This window comes from Amblyomma maculatum, chromosome 1, assembly GCF_055883805.1.
Source record: "Amblyomma maculatum isolate TAMU_Amacu chromosome 1, ASM5588380v1, whole genome shotgun sequence".
In the NCBI taxonomy this organism is placed as follows: Eukaryota; Metazoa; Arthropoda; class Arachnida; order Ixodida; family Ixodidae; genus Amblyomma; species Amblyomma maculatum.
In genome coordinates, this window is record NC_139344.1 from 426,415,984 (window position 1) to 426,439,438 (window position 23,455).

Here is a 23,455-nt window from a genome sequence, read left to right on the forward strand (position 1 = left end):
GTACAATTCTAGTGTACGCATTTTTGTCTCATAAAGCTCATTGACTCGTTATATATCTAAAACAAAAATACATTATAAAGTATTAAACATGACCGCTGTGCATAATAAGTGTAGTACGCTCAAATTCACGCGAATATTGACATCGCAGGTAGATAGTTTCACTTTGATGTGACATGTACACGCGATTAGCGCTGTAGAGACAGCGCACTTCGCAGGCAACTCACAGGAAGAAAAAAAATTCTCAAGGCAACAGTGTCAATCTCAACCCCGGGCCCAGCTAGGTTGTGGTTTCCGTAATGCAGTGACAGCGCGTGTCGTAGCTATGCTTTCAGACAGCTGAGGCGGTCAGGTTGTGCTTTTAAGCCAAACTTTAAAAACAGCAGCTGTTCAAAGCACTTGATATAAAAATATTATTCGTGCATGAAAAAGCTCATAATACGCATATACCCCAAATATGTAGCGCAACGAACACAATCACGCTGGTTCGTTCGCCACATTTCTGGGTTTTATGCAGCACCAACTCGCCCCTCAAACTGTTATAATACGCCCCTCCACACATCCACACCGCGCTGACTGTGAGTGAGTGAGAAGACTTTATTTACACCGACATGGACCTCGGGGCAGGGACTCAGCCAGGGGGAGGGTCTCCTTGCCGGCTCTCCTGTGCCGTGGCCGCAGAGGTCTTGAAGTAAGCCTCCTCCGCCAGGCTTAGGACGATCTTTTGTTCATCCACATTTGGCCTGCGGATGTAGGACTCCCAGGTAATTTGAATAAGGGGATCAGTTTCTTTAGCTCCCGGTGAATCGGGGCATTGCCAGAGTAGGTGATTTTGACTCAGATGTACGTAGTAGAGATTGCAAGCCTCTAGGTCCCCTGTCAACTCATTATGCAGAGTAACATAAGGAAAGAAACGATTGGCCTAAATTTCTTGCCAGGCCCTGTATTCTGAGGGTATTAGGGACCTATCTGGTGGTGGATAGATCTTTCTGTTTTGTCTGAGAGTCTCAGAGAGCTCCTTGTAGGTGATGAGGGAGTCTGTCTCCGGGTAGCGGTGTCTCCATGGCCGCTCGGGTGTATACATTTCGAGCGAGGCGCGTATTAATGAATCTAATTACTTTCTGTGAGTTGTTTCTATCTACCACTGCTATGACTGCGGCCCCTTCTAGCCCTCAGGCAGCATTGCAATAGGCTGATTCTTCAGGAGGGCCGTTTATTAGTTTGCTTTGAATAAATTTTGCTCTATGCTGTCTTCGTTCCTTGTCATGAATCGGGTGCATATTCTCAGGGATCAGTGCAATTTTGAATAGTTTCCGCCTCTCAAGCTCCAGAAGTTCAGCGATGCGACATAGGGTGGCTCACCTGACTGAAGCTGTAGTTCTTGCAGTACCTTCGGCCCACTACAGTGGAGTTGAGCCGCGAAATCTGGGCCTCCCTGACCGCTTTAGCAATCTCTTCCCAGGTACTATGCATTCCCATAGCTAGAAGCTTCTCTGTTGGCGAGTGGGGGGGGGGGGGGGGGGCCTAAAGTCCTTTTGAATAACGTTCTGATCATTTTCTCTAACTTCTCTACTTCACCAGGATTGAGTTTGAGAAAGGGGGTGGCATAAGCTATCCTGCTGATTACAAAGGCACGAAGCAGTTTTATTAGGCAGTGTTCTCTGAGGCCTTTGTTCCCGAGAGAAATTCGTCTGAATATCCCCGTTACCTGGTCGACATACATCTGAAGCTTTTTCAGGATGGTGGTATTTTTCCTATTCCGCTGTAGGAAATAGCCCAGGATCCTAATGCTGCTGACTCTCGGTACCTTGCTCCCTCCCACATATACCTCCACTGGTTTGTGTAGGTGCGGAAGGTAGGATTCTCTGGTTAGTTGTGATTTACTGCACAATGAGAAAAGTTCAAATTTGTGAGGAGAGCAAGATAGTCCTCTATCTAGGGCATAGTTTTTAACTATATACGCCGCTTCCTGCAGCCTATGCGATATATCGGCGCTGGAGCCTCCATCGGTCCAGATTGTTATATCGTCGGCATAGATGCTATGTTTGATGCCTTCTATCTTATTAAGATGGGACGAGAGATCTTTCATTGCAAAATTGAAGAGTACCGGGGAGAAGACAGATCCCTGGGGAGTTCCCCTGCCTCCGGTACTGATGGGCTCGGACCTAAGTCCCACGAAGCTAACTTCAGTTTTCCAGCAGGTGAGGAAATCTTTGACATAGTTGAAGCACTTGCTTCCCACTCCGGCCGAGTTGAGGCCTTCGAGAACGTTCTGTGCTCACCATTATCAAATGTCTTAGTGAGATCAAGTCCCAGGATGGCTCTATATAATATCGTTCTGGGGAGCGTCCATGATGTCGTGCTTTAATCTGAGCATGACATCCTGCGCGCTTAATCCCGGCCTGTACCCTACCATCTCCACTGACCAGAGTTCCTTGGTTCCCGTACGCCTAGAGATTCTGATTTCGACCACTTTTTCCATGAGCTTTCCCCGACAAGAGGTGAGAGATATGGGTCTCATGTTGGATAGTTTTTTCTTGCCCGGTTTAGGAATAAGGACCAGTCTGGAGATTTTCCACTCCTCTGGGATTTCAGCCCCTTCCCAAATTTTATTCATTACTTCGCAAATGAAGTGTAAGGAGTCTTCGTCCAGATTTTTAAGCATAGTGTTTGTGATATTATCTGGCCCTGGAGCAGATCTCTTTTTGAGATCCTGCAGGACCGCCCTAATTTCTGCCAATTCAATTGAAGCATCTATGGCCTTATTCTCGGGCCCGGTATAGCAGGGTAAAGGGGGGCCGGGATGCTGACATGTATATGTTGTCCTGATTGCATCTAGCAGCTCCTCGTTTCCCCTTTGGAACTTATGCTTGATCTTAATCTGGTCTAGTCTGGTCCGTCTCTTAGTGCTATTGGGATCGATGAGGTAGCGGAGGATAGCCCAGGTGTTTGGAAGGCTCATGTTGAAGTTCATCTCATAACACACCTCGGCCCAGCTCCTTTAGGACAGCTTGGCTGCATACCGCTCAATTTCCTTATCGAGGTTAGCAACCCCTCTTCTGAGATTTCTGTTCCATTTTTTTAGTTTTCCACCTTCCCTCCAATTTTGTCTTCGATTTAAGGAGATGTAGGAGGTATTTGTCTAATTTTGGGACTTGGAGATTCGTCACCTGTTCTTCCGTGGCCTCCTTTATATGCCGATTAAATTCGCTGGCTCCTCTGTTCGGCTCTGCATGTTCAAATTTAGGCGCGCTACATGGGCAGCGATGGTTTCCTGTCGAGCCTTTAACACTTAAGTAGTCTTCGTTCCGCAGATTTTCGGCATTTAAAAAATAGCAGTGTTTAGTACCAAGCTGTCACTTGCACGGTGCCTGCAAGATTACTCAGCTGTCTTTTATCCCGCAAAAAAAAAAACGTTCCTTGATTATTGCACAAATTGTGCAGCGTATATAACTAATGCTGACTACATTTGGGTAAGCTTTTCCGTCGTAATTATGCTTTGAAATTAACTTAACATGATGTCGGCTAAAGATCGCGAAAATATAATAAGCATTACGAACAGCGAATTTCATTTCATTTCATTTCATTTTATTACCTTAAAGGCCCCTAAAAAGGGGTGTTACATAAGGGGTGGCAAGAGCAAAAATACATAAGCACAATAACAGGAAAGTTTTGACACTATCGATGAACTGTGGTGTGGAAGTGATGAGAGCAATGTTGTCCGGAAGGCCGTTCCAGTCTGCAGCTGTTCGAGGAAAAAAGGAATTTGAAAACGTGACGGTACGTGAACGTGGACGGGCAACTTGCAACTGATGGCTGGTGCGATGAGATATGCGTGTGGGGGCAAGAATATAAGGTGCGTTGCGCATAGGACTGTGGAAAAGTTTGTGAAATAAAGATAGGCTGGCAATGCGACGACAGAGCGATAAGGGGGATAATCCGGATGCTGTTTTTTAAGGAGGAAACGCTGATTTCATAAGAATACGATGAATGAATAAAACGAGCGGCGCGATTTTGAACAGATTCGAGGGCACTACTGAGGTAAGCTTGATGAGGATTCCAAATGGGCGATGCAAATTCTAGTTTGGACCTGACGAATGATTTGTAGGCTAATAACTTTACGTGTTCGGGAGCATGATGAAGATGGCGCTTTAAGAAACCTAACGTCCTGTTGGCTGACGATATTATGTTAGTAACATGCATACTCCAAGAAAGATCGCTACAAATTGTTATGCCTAAATACTTATATGATGGAACTAGCTGTACGGGAACTTCAGAGATTACGTAAGGAAAAACAAGAGGGTTACGGCGACGGTTAATAGACAAAAGATTACACTTACGTGGGTTAAGTTCCATTAGCCACTCGTTACACCAGTCTTGAACAGCATTAAGATCGTTTTGAAGAGAATTTGGTCAGCGGTGGTGAGAATAGCACGATACAGTACACAGTCGTCAGCAAACATACGTATGTTAGATGTTACGTTTGAGGGAAGATCATTAATGTATATTAGAAAGAGTAGCGGGCCAAGCACACACCCCTGGGGGACGCCTGACGTTACTAAGAGTGAGAGTTCACATTGTAAACGGAGACAAACTGAGAACGATTAGTTAAGAACTCTTCAGTCCACTTCAATATATCGGGGTGTAAATTTAACCGGGAAAGTTTTATCAGTAGGCGTTTATGAGGTACTTTATCAAAAGCTTTAGCGAAATCTAAAAATATGACATCAGTTTGTAGGTTAGAATCAAGGTTAGCATGCAGGTCATGAATGAATGTGGAAAGTTGGGTCTCGCAGGAGTAACCTCGGCGAAAACCGTGCTGAGCAGGATGGAAAAAATCGTTGGGATCAAGAAATGCCATGATGTGGGTATAGATGACATGTTCCATGATTTTGCAAGGAATGCTAGTTAGCGAGATGTGACGGTAATTTAGCCGTGAGTTCTTGTTACCTGATTTGTAGACTGGAACAACCTTCCCATGTTTCCATTCTTTGGGCAGTTGACCTGTGAGGAGTGACTGAGTGAATAACAAGCACAACAGGGATGAACATATATCTTTGGTGTTAATCAGTATTTTGGCACTGATATTGTCAATTCCAGCCGAGGATGAAAGTTTAATGTTTTCTATTAGTGACAAAATTCCTGTTGAAGAAAATGTAAGAGAGAGCATGGTATCCTGGATAATAACCGGGTTTGAAGGAAATATCGGATCTGTTTCATTGGTAAATATGGATGAAAAGGCTGTGTTGAACATATTCGCGCATTCAGTTTCACAGATGGTAGCACCTGATGCGTCGGTGAGGGAAATAGTGCGTGTGTGCTGGGGGTTAATGACTTTCCAGAACCTTCGGGGGTTAGTAGTCAACATTTTGGGCAGATCGCTATGGAAAAACGTGCGTTTAGCTTCTCGAATGTTTAATAAATACGTTTTTTCAGCTGCGTAATATTTGTTCCAAGCGTTTTGACTAGGGCGTGACTTGGCCGAACGGAAAAGACGCTTCTTTTTATTTTCAAGACGTTTGAGTGTGTTTGTGAACCAAGGGTTTTGAGGGTTAGTTCGTATATTTATGCTGGGAATAAACCTATCGACCAAATCTTCAATTTTCTTCTTAAACATGAACCAGTTTTCGTGAACGGATCTTTGATGAAAGTTAAATTGGAAACCTGGTAAAAATGCACGAAGTTCATTATTTATAGCAATATAGTTCCCTTTATCGTAAAGTCGGATTGTTCGCTTACATGTTGCGTGTGAAGATGGTTTAATCGTGAAGCCGGCATGTATGACTTGGTAATCGCTGATACCTGGTGGATAGGTGATAGAATGAACGTATTCAGGGCTATCCGTTAATATTAGGTCGAGAATGTTAGCGCAGACATCCGTTACACGGGTTGGTTCGGATATTAGTTGAACGAGATTGAAATTAAGGCAAACGTCAAGAAAATCATTAGCATCCCTGTTACCTGTAGCGGTTAGATTATGCCAGTCGATACTGGGAAAATTAAAATCTCCGAATAGGATAGTGCATGTGTTAGGGTGCTTGGTTTTAATTTCATTTAATGCGTGATTAAGTTTTTGAGGAAAGTCTGGGCTCCTAGGAGGCCTGTAGCAAACGCCTATCACAACTGACTTTGGTGAGGCATGACACAAGACCCATAATATTTCAATATCCGATGAAAGGTGAATGACCGTGCATGATAGCTCCTGTGCAGTTGCAATAAGTACCCCCCCTCCCCTTCTATCTGGACGATCTTTACGGAAAACGTGGAATTTGGGCAAGTCGGCAAGGACTTCACTATCAGAAACGTCACTACTCAGCCACGTTTCTGTCAAAATTAGTAGGTTGCTGGAGGATGATGTGACGATATTGGAAATAATGTCGCGCTTTGAAATCACACTTCGGATGTTAGAAAAGATCGCTGACAATGAAAGTGCTTGTTGTGCTTGTTTAGAACAGCCTGTCGATTGGTGATGAGGTGGTTGCTATTTTACCTCTTTTACGGTTTGTGAGGATTCATCGAACGTGCATCGTTTGGGACCAATGTGTAAAGTTTTGAAGCGCAAGGAGAACTTGTCGGTTACCGATCTGGCAAAGGCTACAAGATGTTTGCGAGTGTTACGTACAGGAAGGGAAAAATCTTCGCCAATACTGTAGTCAGTGCCTTTTAGTTTGGTGCCTAAGGAAAGGATGTTTTCTTTGGTTGTGGATGAGGTGAATTTCACGATAATCGGCCTTTTACGATCAGTGGAGTGGCGTCCAAGGCGGTGAGCACGCTCGATTAGATTAGGTTCGATGGCAAAATCTAGTTGGGTGGAGCAATGGCGAATGACTGTTTCTTCCGAGTCTGCATATGTTTTAGCGGGGTTAGTGTCGGGTATGTTGTAAAATATGAGGTTGTGCTCGCCCATACGATTTTTATCGTTTATTGCTCCCTTTGTCAAAACATCGTCCGCTGTAAATGGTATTAAAATAAAAATACATATCGAATAAATTGACTTGATCCTACTATGAGCGGGAGTAAGCATTGAGTAGCGTAGCTCAATCTCCGCTACGCAACATTCATTTCCCAATAGCTAAATCAGTCAAATAAACCAGCAGAACGTTTTACTGAACCACAATTAAGCTTGCTTTTGACCGCATTCTCTTGCCTTCACGGAGATGCCTCTCTGTAACTATATCTCCCTTAAAATAACGCAAACCAGTTGCCCTTTTTACTAATTCCCCATTTCTAGAAGCCTACATCATGACAGATGGCTAAATGTATTAGCAGAGTGGCGAATATGATTGCTATAAATCGAATAATAAGCATTACTCCTGTCATGGCTGTAAAATTTCTGGATTCCATGAGAAATTTGCAGTCATTGCCTGCGTTTCCCAGAATTATTATTCTTGACATTACTATGCAACACATTATTCCAGATTCATTCCGTTGCAACAGCAATGTTCCCAACCAACATCGAATTTGTTTTCGACGTTACATATCAAATGTTCCCCAAGATACTTTCCTTCTAACAGCGATGACCAAGTGGCTTTATTCTTAAAGTAATGGATGCATGAATGCCACAGAGGATCCAGAGGACCCAGAATAATAATCTTTAGTATCAAGAAATGCCCGTGTGAAGAAACGAAAGCGCGAACGCAAACCTTACGCGACGCTCTTCATACGCTTTGTCACGAATCAACCAACTGTTTATTGGCTTCACATGTTACGTTAACTTGAAGACTTCTCACATCATAAAACCGAACACATCATCTATGCGGCACATTGCACTTCATTTTTCAGTTTAGGCTGAAGAACTGGCCTCAAATGAATTAGGCATTTGAAACCAACAGCTCTTCCACCGATGTTGCTAAAGCGTCTGCCAAGAGCATGATGTGGATTAACATCATTCCTGACGAGAAAAAATCAAGTGCCGTTGCTTGAAATTTTAATTCTTTATCTCATTCGTGAGATTCAAGGCTGAGGACATGCATTCACATGGGAAGTGAAGCATTTAGTAATATATATGTGCAGAAATCATATATATAACGCCGCGTTTATGATCGCAAAACTCTCAGTAGGGTTTCCATGGTGTAGGAAATTACTTCTTACACTTTCAAATGAAATATTTTCCCTATAATTTCCCCTGCGAAAATTGCGAGGGACATTAGCGACTAAAGCAGTGAAAGGCGAAAGCCTGAGTTCCGCATTCTGCTACGCAACTGGTACTTAGTAAATAGCTGATTAGTGATCAAGTAGGTAATTAAGTACTTAAAATAATAATTATTAATTATTAGAACATATTACCTTCCTTAATTAGTAATTGTTTGGTAATTACCATATTCATTATATAGTAATTGATTATTGCTTGACATATGACCATATGAGGCACGCATTAACGCATACTGTGGTGGTGCTCTGTGACTGGTCCAGACCTCTATGACGTTATCCCGCCTCGGCCAATCAGAACGGACGGAGCCTGGTGTCCAGGTGGTCGAGGAGCGGACGTGCCTTTCATGGGCTCCGCCAATTTCGGTTATTTTGGGCAATTCATCGGCTCGGCGTTTTTTAATTTTGTGTCGAATCGACGGAACGCATCAAGAGGACCACAGGAATACCAGTTTTTCCGAGGTGGGACTTTGTTTCCGATTTTTTCGGACTTTGTTCGGTGGACTACGTGCTGAAGCTAGGCCTAACGTGGCCTAGCGTCTCGCGGCGCCCTGGGATCGCGGCGGCCCCGTCGGGGACCCACCCCTAGCCTCGTGAAGCTGACTAAAGCTTAAAAAAAATGGAAATTGTCGAAGGAACGCCGGTAGATCCGGAGGAATTTCAAGTGCCTGGCCAATGGTATACCACCAAGAAGAAGAAATATGTGCCGCTCGAGAAGACCGTGCAACAAGTTGAGAAGCAGCGAGCTGCTGAGAAGAATGCTGGAAGAAAAATGGCTGCGAAATCGGTGGAAAAGCAGCATGCTCGCCTACCCGATGGCGCCGAGAAAATCATTTTGAGGCCACGTGGCGGCCTCGTGCGTCTGCTCAAGTTTGGCAACGCAATCTTGGCTGACGCAATAATCGTGGCAGCTGGTATCCACCCAGGCGAGGCCGGGGAGGACGTCATTTCGACGAATATCAAGCAGCACTCGATCCTCGTGGCAACTACAAGCGCCGAAAGGAAGAGACGCTACGCGAGCATAACCCACCTCGTGTTCGAGGGGGAGAAGATTGAATTGACTGCCTACGTGGCGACGCCGGAAGATTGCGGCAAGGGCGTGGTACATGACGTGCCACTTACTTATACTGACGAGATCATCATGGAGAGGCTGAGAATCCACGGCAACCCGCCAGTTTTGGGTGTGCGGAGACTCGGCAAAAATTCCAGAACTGTACTAATTCTCTTTGAAGAGAGAGAAGTACCACGATGGGTTCGCCTGACTCCGATGGCGCAGCGGTGTCAACTTTACCGTAAAAAATATGAGGTTTGCAATGCCTGCGGAAGACTCGGTCACAGGGAGGACGTCTGTCCGGACCCGAGCAACCTCAAGTGCAGAAGCTGCGGAATGGAGAGGCCACCGCAAGGTCACCAATGCGAGACAAAATGCCAGCTATGCGGCAAGGGCCACCTGCTTGGTGACCGAAAATGTAAGGAAATGTTCAGGACTCCGTACGAGGTGAAGAAGAAGCAATGGGAGCGAAAAGTCAAGGATAAGCCAGCGCACGACGACAACAGAGGGCGACCGAAAGTCAAGCAAGAAGGAGGAGGAGACTTCCGTGTTAGAGAAGACTCCTTCCCAAGTTTGGAATCCACCGCTAACGAGACGCCACCGCAGCAGCGAGGGCGTTCCAGTTCTCGCTCCATGGGACGCTCCAGGTCTGGGTCCAGGAGACGGTCGAGTTCGAGGGACGCGGCCAACCCATGGACCAAGCGGAACGCCAGCGGAGACCGGAAAAATGTAAGCTTCAACAGCGGGGCCTCCCAGGCTAAACCTAGGAAAGATAAGAAAGGCGAGGAAGTCGAAATTCTTAAAAAAGAAATTGAGGAGCTTAAGGGGGTGATTAAAAAGCTAACGCAAAATCAAAATTCGAAGCAGCATGCGGAAAAGCAAGGGCCTCCCACTCCCGCGAAGCAGCTGCCACCTGCTCAGCCAGTCGCCCCGCCACAAGCGGCGCCACCGGCGAAAGGGGATGAGCAAATGGCGACTGAGGCGTCTCGCCCGCCCCCGGTGAAGCGCAAAATTAATGAAACCGACCCGTTTCAAGCCCTCGAAAATAGGCTTGACGAAAAATTGAATTCATTCATGAGCCAAATGACCCAATTCATGAACCAAATTCAGAGCCAGGTACAGGCACTTGCAGGGGAAGTGCAAAGAGTTCGAACTGAACTCGTAGCCGTCAACACGTGGCAGCAGAATGTCGAGCAAACGCTAACCCAGCTGCAAAATGGCCAGGCGCGTAAATGAAAACCAAATTTGGCAGTGGAACTGTCGCGGCTTCCAGCGCAAGAGAGCGCTACTGCAGCAATACCTTCCACTCATAACTGAGACCCCTCTCGCAATCGCCCTTCAGGAAACAGGGAAGGGAGCCAAACTAATGGGATACCAGGTGTTCAATAGCGATAGAGGCGTGAAATCGACGGTGGCGACCTTTGTCAAGCGCAATGTAGCGGTGATAGAACACGATTTGAATTCGAGAGATATCGAGAACGTATTTCTCGAGATATTAACGGGACGAAAGAAGGATCCCAGTCTATTCCTTCTTAACCTTTATAGCTCACCCAAGCAAAAGAAAATTAGATTTAGGGCCCTTATGCGCAAAGCCATCAAGGCGGCCGGGAATAATCCCTTGCTGATTGTTGGTGACTTTAACGCCAGACATCAAGAATGGGGCTATGCTTTACAGGACACCAAAGGTAGGCAGCTATGGGAGGACACGCACGAGCTAGGTCTCACCCTCCATACGGATCCCGATCATCCAACGAGGAAGGGTAACAGCGTATGTGCGGACACATCCCCAGACCTGACATTTTCAAAAAACTTACAGGGTTTAGACTGGCAAAATTCTGAGCAAAATTTTGGCAGTGACCATTTCATTATCGTTTCGGTCCTCAAAGAAGGCGTCAAGACGCACAGGGCGTGCCAACCGGCCGTTACGGAATGGGATCAATTTAGGGAAATCAGGGCAACCGCGCAATTAGAACGAATTGAGAACATTGAGGAATGGACGGAGGCACTCAAACGCCACGTTGGTGAGGCGACAAAGACGCTGGTAGGAGAGGACGCTCCTGGTATAGCAGATAGCCGACTGCTCCACATGTGGGACGCTAAACAAAGCATGGAACGCAGGCTGAAGAAACAAAAGTGGAACAAGAATCTTAGAAGACGAATCGCGAGGCATAACAAGGAAATTGAAAGCTACGCGATCAAATTGTGCGAACAAAACTGGCTCAGCAGATGCGACGAAATGGAGGGAGGCATGAATCTCTCCAAAACGTGGGGCATGCTCCGGCATCTGCTGGACCCAACAAAATTCAAAAACTCAATCGGGAATAAGATTGGCAAAAGTCAGGCACGCCTTTGAAGGTGACAATGCGGCGTTTATGAATAAGTTAGTAAAAACGTACGTTGCAGACAACCAGCGTTCCCCACTCCCGAGCTACGGTGGCACGCCCAATGAGGCGCTTGACGCCCCCATCACGGAGGCAGAGGTAAGGGCGGAAATTGTAAGACTAAAAACTAAATCAGCCCCGGGCCCCGATGGGATCACCAATAAAATGCTAAGGAATCTAGACGATGACTCTATTAGTCTACTAACGGAATTCATTGGAAAAGTTTGGGAAACGAGCCAGTTGCCAGATCAGTGGAAAACGGCAAACATAATACTAATACCCAAACCGGGAAAACCCCCGCAATTGGAAAATGTGAGACCGATTTCCCTAACCTCATGCGTAGGGAAGTTGCTGGAGCACGTAATACAGACGAGATTAACGTGCTTCATGGAGCAAAACAACCTGTGGCCGCATGAAATGGTCGGTTTCCGACCACACTTGTGCACGCAGGACGTAATGCTCCGACTAAAGCATGATATCATAGACTCGCGATCGAGAGACGCCAAAGTGATCCTGGGCCTAGACCTCACCAAGGCCTTCGACAATGTCAGGCACGAGGCTATTCTCGAAGGGCTCGAAGTGCTCGGAGTAGGGGAGAGAACGTACAACTACATAAAAGACTTCTTATCGGGCAGAAAAGCCTGCATGATATTTCAAAATTTAGAATCTCCTACGATAGAGTTAGGAAGCAAAGGCACACCGCAGGGCTCAGTGCTATCGCCTTTTCTATTCAACGTGGCAATGAGAGGCCTCCCGGGTAAACTTAACCAAATCAAGGGGCTAAATTTTAGCATGTATGCGGACGATATTAACCTCTGGATTAACCATGGGAGCGATGCGAGTACGGAGGAACGCCTGCAAGCAGCGACCGACATCATTGTCGATTACGCGGCTAAAAGGGGACTTTCGTGCTCCCCGCATAAATCTGAGTTGTTCGTTTATAACCCAAAGTACCTCCGCTGCAAGAATAGCGGGGAGTTTCATATTCAGGTGGAGGGCAAACCGGTGCCAAAAGTAGATCAGATCAGGATTTTGGGGATGGTCATTCAATCCCACGGTCACAACGGAGAGGTCCTGAAAAAATTAGAAAGTTACGCGATGCAAACCCTCGGGCTCTTGAGGAGGGTCGCCACTAAAGGAAGAGGCCTCAAGGAGAGAAATTTGCTAAAACTAATCCAGGCATATGTAATAAGCAGAATCAGTTACGCCACGCCCTACCTGGACATCAAGGCCGGCGAAAAAGAGAAGTTAGACTGCCTGATTCGAAGATGCGTTAAGAAGGCGCTAGGACTGCCCATGGGTACCTCGAGCGAACGACTGCTTGAACTCGGGGTGCATAACACGTGGGCAGAATTGGCGGAGGCAGTGCGAGTCTCCCAATTAGAGAGACTAAGCATGACCGAGACGGGCAGGGTAATCCTTGCAAAAGTAGGCCTCAACCCAGACAGGGGAGTTCGAAAAAAAGTCACAATAGTGAAATCAGGAATGCCTTGGTAGTCCCCCCCTTCCCTAGGAATATGCATCCAGAATTTAATGTCGAAAGAAGGGCCAAACGAGCTGAAGCTCTAGAGCGACGGTTCAAGAACATGGGAACAAAGGAAGTAGTCTATGTTGATGCGGCAAGTGGCAGAACAGGTGCGGCGGTAGCTTCGGTAGTCGATGGCCGAGGGGCACCGGTATCCGCGGCAGCCATCAGAGGCCGCAACATAGAGACTGCGGAGGAAGTTGCGATAGCGCTAGCTTGCGTAGGAACAGAAGCCAAGTTCATAATTAGCGACAGCAAAACTGCCATTCAAAATTTTGGGAAGGGGAGGATATCGCCGGAGGCGGCCAAAATCCTCACCCAAAGAACAATAAATAGGAAAATTCAGTTAATTTGGACACCCGCTCACGCTGCCGTCCCTGGTAACGAGGCGGCTCACGAGCTAGCCCGAGCTCTCTACTTCCGGGTAGCCGTCGAGCCCCCCGAACACTGGGCATACGACGAGCGTCTGCAAAATTATGGGGAAATCATCGACCATTATAAATTGGGACGTAGACTGGTACCCCCGCCAGATGTTAGACTAAATAATAGAGAAGCTGTCGCGTGGAGGCGGCTACAAACTAATACGTTCATGAACCCGGTCTGGGCGTTTCACGCGCTACCAGACTTTAGGGACAATGATCTCTGCAAACACTGTGGGGCGAGAGGGACCCTCGACCACATAATTTGGGAGTGCCCACAATCTCCAGGGATAGGGCAAAATATTACAAGTAGAGAAGCCTGGGATACCCTGCTGCGAAGCGCGGACCCTGCGATCCAGCACCGCACCGTCCATCTGGCGGAAGAGGCCGCAAGAAGCCAAGGGCTACCTGCCAGCCTCTAATCCGCGGGCGCACAACTCCCCGTTTCCGATGGAAATAAAAGTTGTACAACCAACCAACCAACCAATCAGAACGCCGCAAAAGAGGGACGCATTTTGTCCACGAAAACATGAGCCATTAAAGGCTTTCGCCTTAATACCGTTACATTGACTTCTAATATGAATCCTGATAATACAGCCATTCTGATCTCTACAGGAATTAGCCATAAGGTGTTCCAACAAATTATAAAAAAGGCTTTTCGCCATGTTCGGAACGTCGACTGACACAAATATTTAAAAACTAGTGGTATAGAAAAGGTTGCTCAATCTAGTCAAACACTGGAGTTAGCTTCCGTGACGCGATACAGGCAGAGAAAACACCTCGCAGCCGTGTTTGAAGAGTCGAAAGTACTAACTCCCATCGTTTCTCGATATGCAGAGCGCCGCAAGGTCACGTCATTGCTGTAAGCGTTTAAAAACACATCGAGGAAATACACTGCACTGAACGAATTTGCAGTGAATGCGTATGAATTACGAGTTCTTAACGCCACAATGTGTGGAAACTGTTTGCTTGAGACAGTTCTATATTCCTTTGCTTCGTGCTATGTTCTTGCCTCTCAGATTCTGAAATTCTGTTTATACACTAAAGATCACGACTATTTCTTTTCAAGCAATCATGTATGGCCATATTTATGCCGGCTTTCCGCGAATCGTAGGCACACATGCCGCTGATCTTCGCAATGCGAGTAGAGGTGCCGCTACAAAAGCATGTTCCCTTATGGCCAGAAGGCGCTGGCTAACTCCCTCTGTTGGCTGGTGGGGAATGATAATTATACTTGTAGAGGTAGCTTCATTATTCATACAAGCAATAGTTGGCATCTAAGCTGTTGAGGCAAAACCTTTTTCTCTCACCATGGCACACCGCCATTTGAGTACTTTCAATGTATGCTTGCAAAATATGGCCTGTTCCCCTATTAACACTACTGCCACCTAAATATACCTTGATATCTACATATGTGCAACGTATATATATACACACACACGCACACGCATATATTTGTGAAACAAAAGTCTCGACCACAGGTCTACTGTTTTTGGTCTAGAAGCACGATGTAAACGAATTAAACCCCTATTTCTCTAGCGCAAATGAAAGAACTAAGGTTCAACTTTCACATCAACAAGTATAGTCCGAGACTACTGGACGATACAAAAGTGATGTGCTTTGGTTGCAGTCTACGGGGTCCACAGACGTTTGTCCCCCATAGTACAATATATGCATAGAATACATCTATATATCTAAGCGAATGTGTCAAGGCACACTAATGGCTGCTATTGACACCACTATCCGTATTTTAAACATGCACAGTTGCAAGGGTGTTGTACCTTAATCAGGTACGGAAAGACAGTACAGATCTTTTTACAGTACAGATGTTTTTAGATCTTGCAAATGTACATACGTCAAGCGTGCGTGTAATTCGATATAAGATAGCAAGCTCTCATTACAGGTCGTTACCACAATTTTAGTAATGATTGAAGACTTCATTCAATTAGTGTATTATCTATACATCTATACGAATGAAGTCAGTGTTTACTACGCTATCGTGTGGAATTCTGCTGTGATTTGCTTTTTTTCCTGAGTTTCATTACTTCAGCGGTCACGTACAAGTCAACCAGATAAAGTTTACCTTGGCTCTGCCTCAGCAGTTTGTGTAAGGCATGGTACGATTCCTTTCCCTTGCAGATAGGTTCACCGAAATCTGATCTCCTCTGAAGAACAGATTAACCTCTTTCAGATTTGGTTCATATTACAAGCTCTCAGGAACTTCACGGTCCTATCCAATATGCTTCATTGCAGACACAAACAGGCGTTATATAATACACATATAAATGTGTGGCGCTTTAAAATTTCAATCAATAGAGACCTGCCCTCGAGAAATTTTTGACGAGGCTATTTAACACGTTTTCATTTATAGACACCACCACGAAAATGGTCACTTGCTGGAAACGAGCTCCCGGATAACCTAACGCCCACATCTTAAATCAGCCACTGTGACCTGCTCCTATTTATTGCGTCCTCCGTAAAGCGGCAACAAATAGGAACGTGTCTTTCAAACAGCTTCAATATTGAGGGCGCATAGCATAGCATCAAACAGGCGCCACCAAACACTTGAGGCTTTTTTCAGAAAGCACGTGCCAGCTAAGAGTAGGCTTTACCACTCTTATTTGTTTTCCAACTAACGCTGCATGTTCTTTAATCTGCGTCAACTTTGAATGGACGTCAACTGCCCTCCATCTCCAAGTCTACTTCTTTTTTGGGGAGAAGTTACCGACACTCATTAACCGCGGTGACCTTTCAGTAGCTCTCTCCGAGCTGTCAAGAAGTGGTTCTCGTCTAGCGTTTCGGCAGAATCGGGGGCGCAACACTTTCTTTTCAACACAAATGCGGGGTGTGGTGCAAGGAAAAATCTTTGTCTTAATATATTTTTTTATTTTCTTAGTTTTGTTTATTTGTTACTTTTTATGTCATTCCCGCCGCTCCTGGCTCACCATGAACCACATTTTCTCTATGCTGCCCGCACATCAATGTGAATTTGAAACCACTGGCGTACAGTACGGGAACCCAGCAGGAACATGCCAAAGTTTACAACCACGCGAGTTTATGGTATCGCGATATACTTAGCAAAATGACAATAGTTCAGCTGTAACTATCAAGCCCCGCTGCATAAATTCAGCCGTCAATCTTTTCCTAGCTTTCGAACATTGAGCGATGTAAGCTATGACCTATCAAAATCTCGCTAAAGTTGCCTGTGCGCCGCGAGCGTAGCTCTTCCACTTTCATGTGTAAATAGGCCGAAAACGGTATGCGTCACAAAATAAGGAATAAAGATGCTCCACCATCGCTGCAGTCATTCACGGTCGTTCAGTAGCTTAATTGACACTGGTCTGCATTCGGCATTTCTGGAGTCTAACCCACCTGTGCCCGTCCGACAACCTCAGGAAATGTATAGCGGACCTTGTCGCCGAGGTGCTCGACGGAGTAGCCGCTGCCCCGGAGGCCCACATACTCCAATAGGAAGAGAAGCGAGAGCAGGAGTGGCGGCAGCATCCAGCTGAACAAGGGCATCCTCTTCTGCCGCCACACGTATATGGCGCGCTTCTGGAGTACGGCCCAGGCGCGGCCCAAAAGCGACGGCTCGGTGACGACAGCGCTAGCCATTGTCTTCACTACGACCACTGTACAGTAAGCAAAGACAAACAGAGGCTTCTGCAAATGATAGTAAAATGAAACTAGGAATACTCTGGGTTGGTAAGCCAAATGTAGTTCAATACGCAAACTGATTTGCCCCGTTCGTAGTTCTGTAACCGCTTTAGTAACTGCTGCCATCGCATTATATTTAAGGAAGCATTGGGGGAAAGGAAGGCGCTGTATCGTCCTTACTTCTCTGTGGACATTTATATTTAGCGGCATCTAATCGAAGGTAGATGTGCTTATATATGCCATGGTTTCTAATCCATCAGCAGCAGTGGGTGGCTGCTCCCGTCCGGAGCTGCCAACTAGGAGTGTTCGCCCTTAGCGGCGGAGGCTCGTTTGCCCCCGGTGTATCAGTATTTGTTGTGCATGCCGCCATTGCACTCACCGCCGTTTTGGAGGCGTGCGACAGCTGTTGCGACGTGCGTCTTTTTCTTTCTTTCTGCCCTTATCTCTTTCAATTCTTCCCTGTACGCACGAGGCAGTGGTGATGGGTCAGTTATGGAGCGAGTTGGCAGGCCCCCGCATCATCGCCACCTAGCCTTTTATTTCGCTAGGAGATGAAGGATGAATCAGAAGCGAAATGATGACACCGTCTTGAACGCTGTGCAGCGAACGCCCAGGCCCACACCTTTCTTACTCCAGCACGTCTTGCTCTCCTTCACCCTGGGACGCACTCGCCGGCCTGCCGCTTATGTGACAGCTCTCACGCCATTATGCTCATATTCTATACTCCTGCCCGTCACACTTGCTCCCTGCCTCCTGGCATCGTAGCAGTCCGCAGCAGTGGGAGGCTGCTTTGTACAGCACATAGCCGAAGTCCAACTTCGGCTGGTGACCTGGGCAGAGGAAGGCGCAACTAGGCACGGCCTGGACGCCACAACCGGCAGCCCGAAGGCCATCCGCAGCTCTGCTACCTATTCTAGCCACTGTAGCTCTGTATAATGTTGTATAAAGCTGTATAATGTTTGGCCTTCTTAAGAATACAAGTTTTTCACACCCCCTCCCCCTACGGCGTCACATTTTGGTGCGAAATAACGTGCGTATAACAAATGATTTTCGCCTCACCACAAAGCTCACGCCAGTTTTTCTGTGGCACGGGGTTCTAACACCATCGCGGAAAACAGCCAACTAGAACGTCTGCTGCCCATTTCCTGTTTGAGAGGGCTGGGCCTACGTCTATAGATAACTCCGGGTTCCGGTAAAAATGTTCCTGGAAAAATATGACACCGAAAGAGACTTCCCGGGAAAAAAATGTCCCCATTTGCAAAGTGCGAAAAAATGTTTCCAAACAGATCCATTAAAATTTCAAACGTACGGAAACGTAAAGCTGGCCTTCATGCTTCACTTCGCCTGATGCCCAGCTTATGAGCGATGGGTTGCTGTTACTGTAGCTTCCTTTTACGCACTTTACTTTGCATTGTTTTATGGTTTAAGCTCGAACCTTGATATTTTTTTTTTTGTTTCGCGCCTTTTTTTTCGAATGCGCGGTAGTTCTTTATTAAGCTATAAGGAGCAGCTTGTGCTTCTCGGTTTACCTCAATAATTTATGCAACAGCACTTTCCCTAATCGGCTTGGAAGTGGTCAAAAATCAAATGTATACCAGGCTTTCATCAAAAAATAAAGATGCAGAGGAAACGAGAGGCCGGAGCATGTGCGTCTGTAGAGTGCGCTTTAATGACATCACTGACTGAAGTGTTATGAAGCGTTAATGCCTGGCCCGCGCTGCCAGTGGTGTGGTCTGGAAATCCAGCTTTTTGTAGCGAAAACTACATTGGCCACGAACGAGGAGTTTCGCGCGGCGGGAGTCACGGAGCCGTTTCCTAGCAACCGCCGATGCTTGTCTCGTCTTTGATGCAACAACAACATTGCTAGAAAACCAGACTAACCTGGACTTGCAATCAAGATTTAGATGCCATAGCCGAACTAAGCTTAGACTGGTTTAGACTGGACAGGCTTGGATTGAATTGGACAGGATTGGTTGGATTGTGTTTGACAGGAATGAAGTGTACTTAATTGAACTGGATTTGATTAGACTGGATTGGTATGGATTGGATTATATTAGACTGAATTGGATTGAATTACACTGGATTGGATAGGATTACATTGGAATGGATTGGAGAGTAGAAGAGTAGGCTGCCCAGCGCCAGGCACACGTACTTTCGTTGCGTATATCCTGGCCTAGCTGAACTAAGCCACCGCCAATTTATTATGAAGCAGCACTACTAACCGCATTCTTGCAAAAACCCAATGTCTGAGACAGATATTTACAAATGCATACGAATAAAATTACAACACTAGAGCACAAGAGTAAAGTAATTTGTCTCCAGTTTCTACACAGCATTCTCAATGGAAAAATTTGTCTTCAGCTCCCTCAATACGTAAAGCTTATAAGCGCACGGCACACGGCACAGGCATAACCTGTCCCTTACCCCAGTATTCTGCAAAACAAAATGGCACATGAATACTTTTTCTCCTAAACATAAACTAATGAAATTCCATCCCTGTAGAGATATTAATGTCAAAACTTTTCAGAAACATTTGGAAAACATTTTGCTCCCATAAGCCAGCCCAAATATACAAGTGTTTGTATTGCACTTTATTGTTTGTATTTCAAGTCCATTTACACTGTGATGTTCTTTAAACTTTGTGTATTTGGAACAGCAATTGCCCATCTGTTTGTAGATTCATATGAGCGGTATTGTTCTTTTGTTTTGATAGTTACTATGCTAGTGCGACATTTCATTTTGTCTGAGTGACACTGCTACAGCCTGCATCTTTTTCATGAGTTTCTGTTGTGATCTGCATTATCATGCTTTACATTGTACTTCCCCCCTGCTTGGGCCTGCAGTATGAATGAATGAATGAATGAATGAATGAATGAATGAATGAATGAATGAATGAATGAATGAATGAATGAATGAATGAATCAATGAATCAATGAATGAATGAATGAATGAATGAATGAATGAATGAATGAATGAATGAATGAATGAATGAATGAATGAATGAATGAATGAATGAATGAACGAATGAATGAATGAATGGACATTTGACCTTTCTGAGGGGCTTACGGCGTCTACAGAAACAAATGTGACAGATACTGCGCTTTTTCTTTCCTGTAAACCAGTTGCAGAAAGCCGGTGAACTTTGATGCGTTCAACAGAACGCTGGTTGTGTTCGGAAAGGAGCGCGTGATGTACGGTGTGCAGCAGCAACGCTCAGACTTTCATTTCTCCACTGCAGAACCTGCACTGTTTTGGGAACATTTAGAGCTGCGCAGCACACATGCAATGTGTGGGCTGGAAGCATGGCCGCCTGATAACACAGCAAAATAACAATTCATAATTGAGACACAGCGAACGCAATCCTGTCAAAACGCCCTGCTGTTGCACGATATTCTATGATTAACTCAGTTAAACCGTCAGTAATTCTTTTGCGGGATAAATAGTGCGCTGACCACCGGATTCGATGCTGGGAGCGGTGTCTCAAGATGACCAGGGTCAAACATTGCCATCGCAATAGAAAATGGAGACAGGATGCTACACCATTGTCACCGGTAGAGTCGACACCTTTCATCAGAATATCTGGGAGAATGTTCCAAGGCACCGTCGGTAGTGGGAGCTATGAACCCTGCTAGTCAGCCCAGCCAACTGTACACCTTACTTAACGAATAGTGTTACCTAGCAGATGAGATTTTTCCTACTGAGTGGTTAGAGAGCTGGATAACATGACCGCATGGTGTACTAAACGTTTTTTCCGAGCCTTATCCTCCATGCACATTTCTTCCGAGAATGTTTTCATCTGCATCCAGATAATGTCTTATCAGAAGGCACCGTGGGCGTAGTGTGAGCTAAGTATTCGCACCATGATTTTGTCATTAACGGAATAAAATAAGCACGATTGTGCTGATTCAGAGCACACAAATCTAAATTAGGACGTGCCTCTAGCTTGCACGTGTGCAACGTAAGCTATCTTAGCGAAATTTCATTTTCTAATGGTAAATTACTTTCGCCTGGAAGCCGTATATTTGATCTGCTTTGTCATATAGAATACAAGCTCTGCTGCTAGTGCCTTTTTAACGCTGAACTGCCAGCGCATACGTGCCAGACCCCATGTCGATCACAGCTCATCGGGAGGCTCGCGATAGACTTTCCACCTTTCTGCCCTACTAATTGTTTTAGAGAGCCCTTAAACTCAAACTCAAGCCGATCGTTTCCAATAGCCGCCACCTACTCACTAATAAACTGTTGGAAGCAAAAACAAGGCTTTTATACGACTAATAAGAAGAAAGATAAATAAAAGTGTCACCATTATATCCGCTATTTATGGCACAATAAACTACTGCGTTTTTGACCACTAAGCAAGAACTACCTTTTTGCGAATAAACCGAGCGTAATGGCAACTTCGCTTTGTATTACATTTTTCTGGAAATTCTTTTCCTATCCTTGCGTTATTCTTTCTCTTCGCCTTTGGCGGTCACTTGCGAGACCACGCACGAGAGGAGAATAAAAACCTTGATGGCAAGGCTTGGCAAGCCTCGTACATATATAAAAAAGCTGTGCTGACATCGTGCAAGTGCGCTCGCTGACTACCTGTGGTGACCTTACCAGCAACGTCGAGGATGTGTGGATGTGTGAACAGCGCACTAGACAGAGAAACTCGTAGCACGCACTTATCACCGCTGGTTTAGCCGTCTTAAGCGGCTGATAACAGTTGTCGGTCAAAGCTCGTGCGATGCTTATGATTACACGGTTGACAGCATGTTTAGGTTATTAGGGTATTGTTGCTGAGGCTTCATGGGATAACGAGTGCAGACCGTTTGTTGACTTCGAAAGAAATATCAGTACATGGCTATTTGCATACACAGCATAAAGCGTGTTGTCGCTTCCTCGATTGCATGGGAAACCGGAACTGAGTTTTTGAATTCGATATTCAAGGAGACGCGACGAGTGTCAACATAGGCAGTTTATTCGCCGTATTCAGCTATTAGCTTGACATGAGAGGTACCTTGGCGGTGTATGAAACTGGACCCGACTTAGCCGCAGTGGCTGGTCGGAAGAATTGCTGCACTCCTATTTTCTTAGATTGTGTCAGTAGTTAATTTTGGGCAATGGTTGCCTTGCTAATGAGGTAAGGAAGGAAATACAACAGCGCCGTATAGTGCAGCGTCACGAAACAAAAGAAACTTGCTTTCCACGTACCGTTCACACATGTAGCAAAAGAGGGCTCATGCAGTGACTCTTTCCACCTTGCGACTTCTTAAATCTGATGGCAGCCTCTCAAATCACTTGAGTACAAGCGTCGATGTGGAACCGCAAACTACGGAATCTTGGTTGCGTTTATTTTCATTTCAGCGCTCGTGGTGCTGCCAAAGCGTGTCATCGATTCCTAGACAAATTCCAGCATGTTGGCTTTCACGAAATGACTGCATTATTTATCTTTTTATTCAATACAACTTTTCCTACGTTATTCGATAAGCGCGGCAGCATGGTGGATGTCTCAAGCAAATGTATTAACGAACCATAGGGCGCGGGAGAGGTCTAAGCCTATACCTGACTGCAAAGAAGGCTCAGTACTAAAAGCTTTATTCGCGATTCCCTTTTACTTTGGGTTTGGTAGTCTGTACGTTCGAGTGGTGTGACAGGAATGGAGGGAGCACTCAACTCACTGTTAGCATGGGCAAACTCTCCGCTGCCAATGTCCGGGTTGCGATGGTGGACGTGGTGCTCCTCTCCAACCTGGACCAGGACGTCCTCCAGAGAAGTGACCGCTACTCCCACAGACGCGATGCCCAGCTCCTCGCTCCGCTGCTCGATATCCTGGAAAACAAATGGTGCATAAAGAGATACTATATTAATGGTAAAAAGGATACAGCATAAACTTGGTTGACTAGTTTATCCGGTTTAATGTCTGAAAGCCACATCGACTTGGGACGCCGTAGTGGAGAGTTAAAAAACTCTAGACCACCTGTGTTTTCTTCTACTGTGCACAGATTTATCCCAGCACATGGGTGTTTTGAGTTTCGCCTGCAGCCGGGATCGAACTCTCATCGTCAACATCAGCGCCAGAACGCCCTATCCCCTAAGCCACTGCGACGTGGCACAGTGCTAACTTGTAGGCTGCGTATATTGTGCATTTCTTCGTTTTTGAGTCCTGATACTAGATTCATAATGCGTTGTTCTGGCCTAATGAGACTGCGGCACTTCTTGCTTCGCATTCTGGCACCAGGCATAACCTAGCTTTAGCGCGCGATGCCCGTGAGTGTACAAACTGCATCCTGGT

At 45.8% G+C, this 23,455-nt stretch overlaps 1 protein-coding gene and 1 long non-coding RNA gene across 3 annotated transcripts in view; one reads left to right on the forward strand and one right to left on the reverse strand.

The window, feature by feature from the left end:
* Positions 1 to 23,455, reverse strand: part of LOC146209300 (phospholipid-transporting ATPase ABCA3-like) — a 117,729-nt gene that overhangs the window by 60,028 nt on the left and 34,246 nt on the right. Inside the window, exons 10-12 of one of the 2 annotated variants that reach the window (XM_084599227.1) lie at positions 22,859 to 22,992; positions 21,753 to 21,775; positions 16,894 to 17,153 (exon numbers count right to left, since the gene is read on the reverse strand). In XM_084599227.1, coding sequence (XP_084455353.1) covers positions 16,894 to 17,153; positions 21,753 to 21,775; positions 22,859 to 22,992 — 417 coding nt within the window. Of the gene's footprint in view, positions 1 to 16,893; positions 17,154 to 21,752; positions 21,776 to 22,841; positions 22,993 to 23,455 lie in introns of both variants that reach the window. The other variant, XM_084599235.1, reaches the window with a different exon arrangement.
* The window catches only part of LOC146209301 (uncharacterized), a 40,320-nt gene that overhangs the window by 14,998 nt on the left and 1,867 nt on the right, over positions 1 to 23,455 (forward strand). The gene's annotated exons all lie outside the window — the stretch shown is intronic.